The 10,617-nt window shown below is 45.3% G+C and overlaps 1 protein-coding gene across 1 annotated transcript in view; it reads right to left on the bottom strand.

Annotated features, from left to right (window-relative positions):
- ENTREP1 (endosomal transmembrane epsin interactor 1) overlaps positions 1-10,108 on the bottom strand; it is a 49,197-nt gene extending 39,089 nt beyond the window's left edge. The window contains exon 1 of the mRNA XM_081804062.1: positions 9,704-10,108. Coding sequence (XP_081660188.1) covers positions 9,704-10,108 — 405 coding nt within the window. The remainder of the gene's footprint in view (positions 1-9,703) is intronic.
- Between the last annotated feature and the right edge of the window lie 509 nt (positions 10,109-10,617).

The following is a 10,617-nucleotide window of genomic DNA, read 5'->3' as shown; positions in this document are numbered from 1 at the left end:
AAAATCTTTAAAAAAAAAAAAAAAAAGCTCAGCTTGTCTTGGGCACCTGGGTGGCTCAGTTGGTTGGGCGACTGCCTCCGGCTCAGGTCATGATCCTGGAGTCCCGGGATCGAGTCCCGCATCGGGCTCCCCGCTCAGCGGGGAGTCTGCTTCTCCCTCTGACCCTCCCCCCTCTCATGTGCTCTCTCTCATTCTCTCTCTCTCAAATAAATAAATAAAATCTTTAAAAAAAAAAAAAGAACACACAAAGAGGGGCGCCTGGGAAGCTCAGTCCATTGAGCATCTGCCTTCGGCTGGGGTCGTGATCTCGGGGTCCTGGGATCGAGCCCCACTTCGGCCTCCCTACTCAGTGGGGAGTCTATTGCCTCTCTGCCCCTCCCCCTGTTCGTGCTCTCTCTCTCAAATAAATAAATAAAATCTTAAAAAAAAAAAAAAAGAACACACAGAGAGTAGCCTCTCCTTCCAGTTAGTGAAGGAATCAGTATTGTTGATCCAAGCTCCCTGCCCTAGGGCACCTAACCTGTTGCCATTGACAGCCTCATATGACATATGCATGGCTGCAACCCTCCCTTCGTAAGGTGGGTACCCATCCTTTGTGGGACAAGTAAACTCCCTGAAGTGGTACACAAGTTCTCTCAGGATCCTCCTCTGCCCACTTCCCAAGCCTGGTTTCTATGGACCCCTGCCCGTCCCCCCACCTGTCCCCCATCAGGCTGGCAGATGCTGCAGGACTCTGTGCTTCTCTTGACTGCAGTGTCTTCTCCCAGCTCCCCTCATAGCTGCCTGAGAACTACTATGCATCCTGCAAGGTCCTGACTAGCAGTCACCTCCTCCGAGAAGCCTTCACAGATCCCACCACCCCACACTCCTGGCACACTCCGGGAAGCCCTCTACACAATGTTCCCCCCAAAACGCTCTCTGTCCTAATAACTTGAGAGGTGCAACTCTGCCTTGCCCACCGACTGTGAACTCCTACCTTGTCTCCCAATCTTCGGGTCCCAACCTGGCGCCTGTCACATGACTGGCAACCAATAATGTTCCTGAGCCTTTATTCCACAAAGAGGGGAGGGATTACAGTGAAAAAAGTCTCACGTTGCAAAATGACACTTCGATAAACAACAATCTAAAATCCTTGGTAAAGAAGAATCAGCATTTGGCCAAAATGTAAACTGGAAATCACCATCAGCCCTCTGGATAACCCAGTTCACTAAGCCGTTGGGAAAGAACAATCCAAGTGCTTCTTCAGCTCAGGGACATTGTCATGTCACTGGAGCTCATTTTCCTTTGTGGAACAGTGTGCATATATCTGCTCAATGCTGTTATGAGGGTTTTCCTTTATGTGCACTTTTTACCAAAATCCCTCAAATGTACAGTTCACAATTAGTGTTTATCAACTACAAATCAATAGGGATTTTAGTGTTACTTTAGATTCCAAACTCACAGGCCTGCTACTATGCCCTCTGTTCTCCCTTTACTGGCTGAGAGTAAATCATGCCACAATGTCAAACCAGCAGAGGACATGTCTACCCACCTATATCAAGGACCAGAAAGCACATATGGGCAGACAGGCAGCAGATCCCTGTATCCCATGTATGTTTAAACAGACTATCAGCTGCCTGCCCACCAGGCACTAGATCCTTGCAATCATCTTAAATTCAATAGGCTCTTTCTTCATTCTGAATGATTTCCGCCTGGAGATACGCAGGGCATGTGTCTGCATGTGGCCGCATCTACTTTACAAATTGGAACGTGAAATCCATGAGACCTTGGGGTCCAGGTTCCCCACCTGGCTTCTAAATAACTACGCAACCTTGGCCAAGTCAGATCACTGTTCTGGTCCTCACTCTCGTTTCCTTAGAGATGTGGTAAGTGGAGGAAACCATCTCTGGGTCTCTCCTAACTCAAAAGTTTACCCTGCTGTGATGATACGGATTCCTCCGGATTCCCTGCAATCCAGCGCTGGCTCCACCTGCAGGCTGTGCGTGGGCATGGACGCTCGCATGTGTGTGTACGTGTGTATGTGTGTGTGCCCACATGGGTGTGTGCTCCCTGCCTGCCTGCCCTGCTGCTTACTAGACTTAGCTGAGGAAATGCAACTATTTTTGGAAAAACATAACTGAAACATTTGACTGCCCTTGAGGGAAACACAAACTGTCCAATTCACTAAAATATAAATATGATGTGAATTACCAGTCAGTGTTTGATATTTAGACCACCTGTCTCCCTTAATACAGAACCCTGTGGTTCAGCTTTTTGGAACACATTTTTCCCACCAAAACAATATTATCGTTAAAACGAGGTGCCCTTGGGGCGCCTGGGTGGCTCAGTCGTTAAGCGTCTGCCTTCGGCTCAGGTCATGATCCCAGCGTCCTGGGATCGAGCCCCGCATAGGGCTCCCCGCTCCGCGGGAAGCCTGCTTCTCCCTCTCCCACTCCCCCTGCTTGTGTTCCCTCTCTCGCTGTCTCTCTCTCTGTCAAATAAATAAATAAAATCTTTAAACAAAAAAAAACGAGGTGCCCAGCCCAGCCCATAAATGCCCATAAAAATAGCGAGAGACCTCATCTATACTTTCTACCTCCCCCACCAGCCACATCATCCCACCCTCACCCACATTAACAATTTGGTGTGTTTACATATTTTACACACATACATATTTTTCCTTAAATTCTTATTACTAGACAAATATGTTCATTTGTACATATACACATGCGCAGAGGAAAACTTTTATAAAAAATAGGTCATAAAAGATACTTTCCTCCTCTTCTTTTTCTTTCTCAATAAATACCTCAAGGGAATCTCTTCATGTCCACTGGAATGGCTCTCATTCACTTCAGTTTAATGGCTACATAATATTCCTCCGTAGGGTTTACCCAATGCATTCAGTCATTTTCATGTTCATTGATAGTCACTCTATTTCCAGTTTTTTGCCCTCATAATCAATGCTATGGTAACCATCCATGGCCAAATAATGCCTAAAAACAAGTGCTTTTTATTTCTGTTGGACAGAATCCCAGGAATAGGGTTGCTAAGGTGAGAGGGGTATATATATATAAATATATATTCATATATTTAATAGATCATGACAGATACAATTGTCATTTAAAATCAAGGGTCTCTGGGATAAAGGGACTAAGCTATCTTTATTGTTTTTTGAGAGGAGATTTTGCATAACTTAAAACATAATTTAAAAAATATGTACAAAATGTATTTGACAAATAATATCAATAATCTCAAAATACATATGAACTTAAAGATACTTAAGACCCAGTAGGAAGAAATATAAACCTTATTAATCTTATTAAAATATAAACCTTATTAAGCAGTATTAAATGAAGACTCAAATCAACATATACCATGTTCATGGATTGTAAGGCAAAATATTTAAAGGTAATAAATAAATTTCCATTTGAGTTGTTTTATAAACTCAGACACACTCACATTAAATCCCAACAGGATTTTTGTAAATCACCCTTCTTTACAGGGATGCTTTAAGAAATTAGATTCCAGTTGCAGGTGGGAGTTGTAGTTACATCCACCTCAGTTCTAAAACTGGCAACAAAGGCATATACCTACTTCTACTCAATTTCTCCATTCCTCAAACCCAACCAAACCCTACAACATTTATGGAACCCTATGAGAGGTGAGGCAGAGACTGAATAGTTAGAATCCTCTGGAATGTGGAACAGAAGAGCTGCAGCTGGGGATGAATTTTTAAGAGCTCATGACTTAGGAAATAGATGCTCACATTTCATCTGGGGCTTGGGGGGACTTCATAAATGGCAAGAAGGGTCAGAGAAAGGAGAGAAGGAGGCAGAGCATTTAATACCTCCATCTCCCTCGGTGGCAACAGTAGCTGGAGCTCCATCAGAAGGGACAAGAAGGTCCCTTTACACTGGCTCTCCATAGTATCCATTACACCACAATGCTATTACTTGTTTGATTATATTTTACACTCACTGGTAATCCCACTGGATTACCACTGGATCTGTGAATATTCAAGGCTCCTAGAGTCACTCAGTTAGTTATGGCCAGAGTCAACAAATGAATGAATGAACAGTGAATAATTGAATGAATGAAATCAGAAATAGGGGATGAACCTGCTGGGATGACTACTTCAGCCTAAATATATTTTTCACTCTTGTGCTTCCTAAAAGAGTATACCAACAGCAAAAAGCAACTTCATCAGCATTCTTTCCACCCAGTGCAAGATGAAACTTGCCCTGAATGAGCAGGCTAGCACCTATTTCTAACACTAAGTTATCTCTATATCATTATAATGAGATTTATTATAATTTTGGTTTCACTCACTTGTAACCCATTCCTTGTAGCTTACAGGAAAAAGCAGAGACCTTTCTTTTTTCCATGATATTGCAAAGAAGGATTCCAAGATAATTCACACAAGAATCATTGTTACCCACCATACATGGTTAATGTGCCTTAATTTCCCAACTTAAAAATCAAATCATTAAGATCAAAAGCTTATTATTTTACTGCCCTATTTTTCCTCTGCTATCCATAAACATGTATTAGGGCAAAAATGTTCTGGACTGTTTGCCAAAAGCTGCTGTATCTGAATATAGAGATAAAAAGAGCCAAGCTGTAAATGTACCATGTTTACCTTATGAATTAAGCACACAATAGTCAAACTTCTCAACAATCTATCTTGCCTTATAGATTTTACAGTGGCAATTTTTAAAAATGTGTGTGTGCATGTGTGTTGGTGTGTATTATGCTTCCCTCTCTGTCTAGCATGATTCATTAAAAAGACTGAGGGAGTGGGCACCTGGATATTTCTAATGTATACATGATGGTTACTAGAATGTCCCAGAAAAAATTGGCCTTTTCATACTTGGATTAAATATTGCCTTGATGTTTAAAAAACACTGATAGAAGTTCTACTATATGCCAGGCGTGGTACTAGGGCCTGGCAGCAAGTTCTTCTATATGTTCTCTAATTACACCCTCACAAAGTCAGTTCTGAGGCAAGAATCATCGCACCCATTTCACAGATGGGTAAATGAGGCTGACAGGCTCAATGACTTACTCAAGAATTTATCAGTGTCACTTTGCTGCCATGTAAAATAAAGGACCAAAGAAAATCAATATAAAATCATCACAGAAATTATATTTAAAATAGCCCATATTAAAGTAGTATTTGGTGATCATGATAGAAAAAATTTATTTACTGTTGTTTAACTGGTAGAGACTTCAGAATTTTTTAGTTAGTTTCTCCTTTGAACCATTCATTCTTTTTTATATTTCATCACTGCAATTTTTTAAAAAAAGGTTTACCTTAAGGTTCACCAATGTCTGTCTCTTTATAAGGAACTGGAATCTTGACAAAGAATTATAGACTCAAGGGAGGGGGGACCATGAGTTTAGGTCAGTGACTCAAAGCAGAGATGTATGCAGATAATATTAAGGATGTTAAGGCTCCCAGAGAAGAGCAAAAATTAATAAAAACCAATTCTCTACCATTTGCCTGAAATATCTTCCAAGTATATGTCATCAGAATAAGGAATTTTGTTTTTTGAAGGAGGAGACACAAACCAATGCAATCCTCTACTCTTTCATTAATCCAGTGCAGTGTGGTAGTAACTAAATGTGCCCCCAAATAAAAAACCAGGACAGCATGTCCTGAACATGGTCTTGGAGATTCTCCTCCTGACACCCACCCGGGGTCAAACTTCAGGATGCTTTTAAAAGTGGCTAATCTCTTAGCTTCATGCCTTTCAGGAATAATAGTAGACTGAGCCATTAACCAATATCAGGAAGAAAATAAATGATTACAGAATGCTCAAAAACAATGAGTACGTTAAAAACACTCCCTTCAAACTGCTGACAGTATGAATGTAAAGTATGGAAAAAGACTCTTTATAGGACTTGTTAATTCTTAAATACATAGTAAAATAGATAAAATACCTTCAAGGTCCAGACAAGTGAAGGAAGGTTCCAAATCTCAGGCTCAATGTGAGAACACTTACAGAGGTATATATGGGAAAACGTTCTTGATTTTTATACTGTGTTAATAAAATAGTCTTTTTAATGAATATATCTGTCCCTTGAATTTAATTTTGTATCAAATATAAAAGCAAATTTTTTACCGAAGCTGAAAGAAGATTTGCCAATTTAATTGCTAGAGCAGACTAAGGCACATCATGGTCATTCAGAGCTTGGGAGATGAAGATATCCTACCACTGTGTTCCTACGTGAGTCCAAAGTAACCTTAGACAAACGGGCACTACGGCTCAACTACCTAGTTTCATATGCCAACGAAACTTCTGAGCGATAAATAAAACATCGTATGTCCATATGGTGGAATCTCATTCGGGAATGAAGGAATGAAGTATACCATAATCACATGCCATAATCTGAGTGAACCTTGAAAACATTAAGCTAAGTGAAAGGAGCCAGTCGCAAAGGACCACATATTGGATGATTCCATCTATATGAAATGTCCAGAATAATCCATAGACCCAGAAAGTAGATTCATCAGTGGTTGCCTAGGGATAAAAGGGTCAAGGGGAAAATGGGGGGTGACTGCTAATGAGTACAGGGTTTCTTTTTGGGGTGATGACAATTTTCTAAAATTGTTTGTAGCCATGGTTGTGCATCTCCATGAATTCACCAAAAATCATTGAATTGCATGCCTTAAATAGGTGAATTGTATGGAATGTGAATTATATCTCAATAAAGCTGTTATTAAAAAAAAAAAACCCTGCCGTCCTCAAGTCATAATTTTTAAGCTTTTTTCATAAAAACCTTAGTTTAGGTACCTTTATATTAGTACATTACAATGTGCTCTTAAGCCCTTTCTTTGTCTATTAAGCTGCTTTCTTTTAGAAAGCCATACTGAAATATTTCATGGCTGAAATTATGATACCAGGGAGTTGCCTTAAAATTATCCAGTAGGGGGACTGGGCGTGGGTGAGCAGTGGCCATGTGTTGATTAACTACTGAAGCTGGATGATGGGTAAATAGGGGTTCATTATACTACTCTTTCTACATTTGCTGAGATTTAAAATTTTCATAATAACGTGAAAAGTGAAGGGGGGTGGTTTCTTAAGACCTGCCCAGTCACTTCTATGCTGTCTCTCTATTCTGTTTATTTTTTCTTTCTGTTTAGATTTTCTTTTAAAAATGACACACATATTGGGGCGCCTGGGTGGCTCAGTCGTTAAGCGTCTGCCTTCGGCTCAGGTCATGATCCCAGGATCCTGGGATCGAGCCCCGCATCGGGCTCCCTGCTCCGTGGGAAGCCTGCTTCTCCCTTTCCCACTCCCCCTGCTTGTGTTCCCTCTCTCGCTGTGTCTCTCTCTGTCAAATAAATAAATAAAATTTTTTTAAAAATGACACACATATTGAACTATTTACAGATGAAATGGTGTGATGTCTGAGATTTGCTTCAAAATAATGTGGGAAGTTAACCTGACAAATGGCCTAGGGAGCATGGTGGACTCATTCCTACCCTGCTTAAAACACTCATCCTTCTGATACTATCAGAACACACAGAGCCAGCAGCAAAGCTGGGAAGAGGCAGAGATGAAACAATTATTGGAGCTTGGGGAGACGTATAGGAGGGTTCACTGAACAACGTTTGAGTAAATTTAAAATTTCCCATAAAAGAAACTAACAAACAAAAAGCCTCTCCCGTGCACATGAATTCAAAAGGCATATGCTACTGGTGAAACTTTTTTCCTAAAACACCACGGTCATGGTGCCTAATGTCATCCTCAAATACTACCCAGTCATTCTGGACACGCAGTTTCTGTTGGTTCTACGGTCACTTTGTAAATTCTGTGGTCAACCTCAGAAAAGGGCCACAAAAAAATAAGCATAATGAACAACTGCAGGTTCATATATAGAGCTGAGGGGTGGGGCGTGGAAAACAACCTGACAGAAGAGAATTTAGTTCCAAGTCACTGATTCTTTCCCTGCTCTGTTTTGCTGGGTCCTGGAAAACAAGGACACGCCCAGCCAGCAGGTCCAGGAACAGCCTTCATCTTCTGGCTGATGGCCCTTTTTTTTTTTTAAGCTATATATACTTCATCAAATCCAACTGTGGCTTGACTGACATCGAAGTGTATTCACCTCTGAAATAATTCACAGTAGTACACTGATTTGGGGTTTTGATTTCAGAAGAGGAAAAAAAAATAGATTTAAATCATCCTAAACGAGCTCTCTTTGAGAGGACAAGAGATTGTGATTTTATAAAAGGGAAATCCCTACAAATGTATGCAAGATTCACTTCTGGCCCATGGTATTTAGAGAAATGAAATGCATCCACCATTTGGCTGAATTTAGTCTGACGAGTGGACTAGGGAGCATAATGAATCTAATCCCTGCGGAGAGCCCAGTGGCAGGGCCAGGAGGGTGGGATTCCTCGAACACGATGAACAGAGCATGAACTCCCCAGCACGGGCTGTTCCACAGTCAGACCATCCAGCATCAAAGTATTTCAAAAGGAGAGCAAACTGGCATCAATTTAAGTATAAAATGTCAGGCCGGGCTCACAGTACTTAATGTTCTTGATGCTTTTATTCAAACAATTACTTTGAGTTCAATTAGTTCTCCCTATATGCTTAAAATTTGGTCTTGAATCTGGGTATGCGTGGACCTGCAAAAGGACAATTTTATGTTTACTGACACATACATTCATTACGGATCTTACTCAAACTTTCAGATTTAGTTACTTCATAAAAAGGTCCTTTACTTTCAAATACCCATCTTCCACAATCATTCCACAAAGACCTATTTCCAAGTCTCTCAGCCCCCAGCAAAGCTCAAGAGGTTGGATGCCTTAGATGCTAGGACATTTTAGGAGGCATTTAGGACATTTAGGAGGCAGCCTTCCCCAGAGACTGGGCACCTTGTGCCCCAGCGCAACCTTCCCCATTGGAGGAAGCAGGGCCAGGTCGCTGCAGGGGGTAGACATCTCAGCTTAGGTGCCCCCTGCTCCTGAGGCTCTGGAGAGCTCATACGTAATGAAACTTTGGGTTCTTGAGAATGAAATTCTGCACAGCAGCCTGCCTGGCTCCAACAATCAAGTGGGAGTTTAGGGCCTTCCTTTAATGACCAGGTACAGGCGCGGTTTGCACACATCCTGTCATTACCTCCTGAACTTGTCCCCAGATAGAGTGGAGCCATCCTACCTGGTACATTTCACATTTCCGTGTGCCTTAAAGTGGAATACAATAAATGGCGTGCCCCAGTCCAGTTGCCACTTCAATCACCCCACAAATACACCTACTATGTGCCAGGCACTGTGGATACCTCAGTGGACAAAACAGATCAAATGCTCACCCTCCCCGCGCAGACGTTTTTGGAGAAGTAAATACTCAGGCCCGAAGTTGAATCATTTTTCTCCTACTTTCCTACCATCCACCCCCATTCTTCCAATCTCCCAGAGCTGGAAATCTATATTATTCTACTAACTTGACAGGAACAACAAAATCCTTTAGCCTGCAAGGAACAGATACTGTCCAGGTGCAACCCAATTCACCCCTAAATACTACTCTCCCCCCCCCCGCCCAGCCTCAACGCCTCCAAAAACTTCAATTGGCTTTAGGGGCTGTGCTCCCCAACCTCGGCCCTGGGGGTGGGGGAGGGGGGCGCAATGCCGGGGCCGTGGAGGAGACCGGCCAGAGGCCCCTGCTCCCCCGAAGGGCCGTGTCCAGGCGAGCCGGGCGCGCGCGGCACTCACCGAGGAGCCGGCCCAGAACGGACACGAGTTCTTCACCTGGGGGGAGCTGCTCAGCGACAGCGCCCCGAAGCTCAGCGCCACCATGCAACAGCCCAGGATCAGCTGCAGCAGCCCGAGCGACAGCAGCGGACGAGCGGGCAGCAGCGCCGAGCCCGGGGCGGCGGCGGCGGCCCGGCGGGAGGAGAGCGCGGGCGGCGCGGCCAGCACCCCGGCGGCGGCGGCGGTGGCGGCACAGCGAGGCCGCACGGGGGGCGGCAGGGCAGCCCGGGGCCAGCGCGGCCGCAGCGGGGGCAGCGGCGGCTCCTGGCCGGCGGCGGCCGCGGCGCCCGGGCCCCCGGCCTGCGGCCCGCCCGAGAACCCCGCCACAGGGCAGCAGGAGCCCGGGAGCACCACGGGCAGGGACATGGACTGGCGGGGAAGGGAGCGGCCGGTGGCGGCGGGCTGGGACGCGGAGCCGAGCCGCGGGCGCCACGCACTGGGCACCGCGGGCGGACCCCGAGGCCGAGGGGGAGGGAAGGAAATGAGCGCGGCCCAACCACTTGCTGCTGCCGCCGCCACCGCCGCCGCCCGGGCTCCCGCCGGCCGCACCCACCTGCCACTGGGGGTCCGCCTCCCGCCGGCCCCCGGCGCGCCCTCGCTCTCCGCCCCCTCCCGCCCCCCGCCCCCCGCCGCACGCCCGCGCCGCGCGGCTGCAGCAGCCTTCGGGGCACGGCCCAACCCGCGACAGCTCCCTGGGGTCCGGGAAAGGTGCCCAGTCCCAACTGTGTAAGTAGGTCCCTCGGGCGAGGAGGGACCTCGCAGTCCGGGCGCGTCGGAGCGGAGAGCGGACGGTCTAACAGTCCGTCCCGCACGCGCCGAGCTAGGGATCCTCGCCCCCTTGCAGTCCAGCCGAGACAGGCCCCCTGGCAAGTGTA

Source organism: Leptonychotes weddellii, chromosome 14 (assembly GCF_054177405.1).
Source record: "Leptonychotes weddellii isolate Sample4059 chromosome 14, ASM5417740v2, whole genome shotgun sequence".
Lineage (NCBI taxonomy): Eukaryota > Metazoa > Chordata > Mammalia > Carnivora > Phocidae > Leptonychotes > Leptonychotes weddellii.
This window is presented reverse-complemented; position numbering and strand designations above follow the sequence as displayed.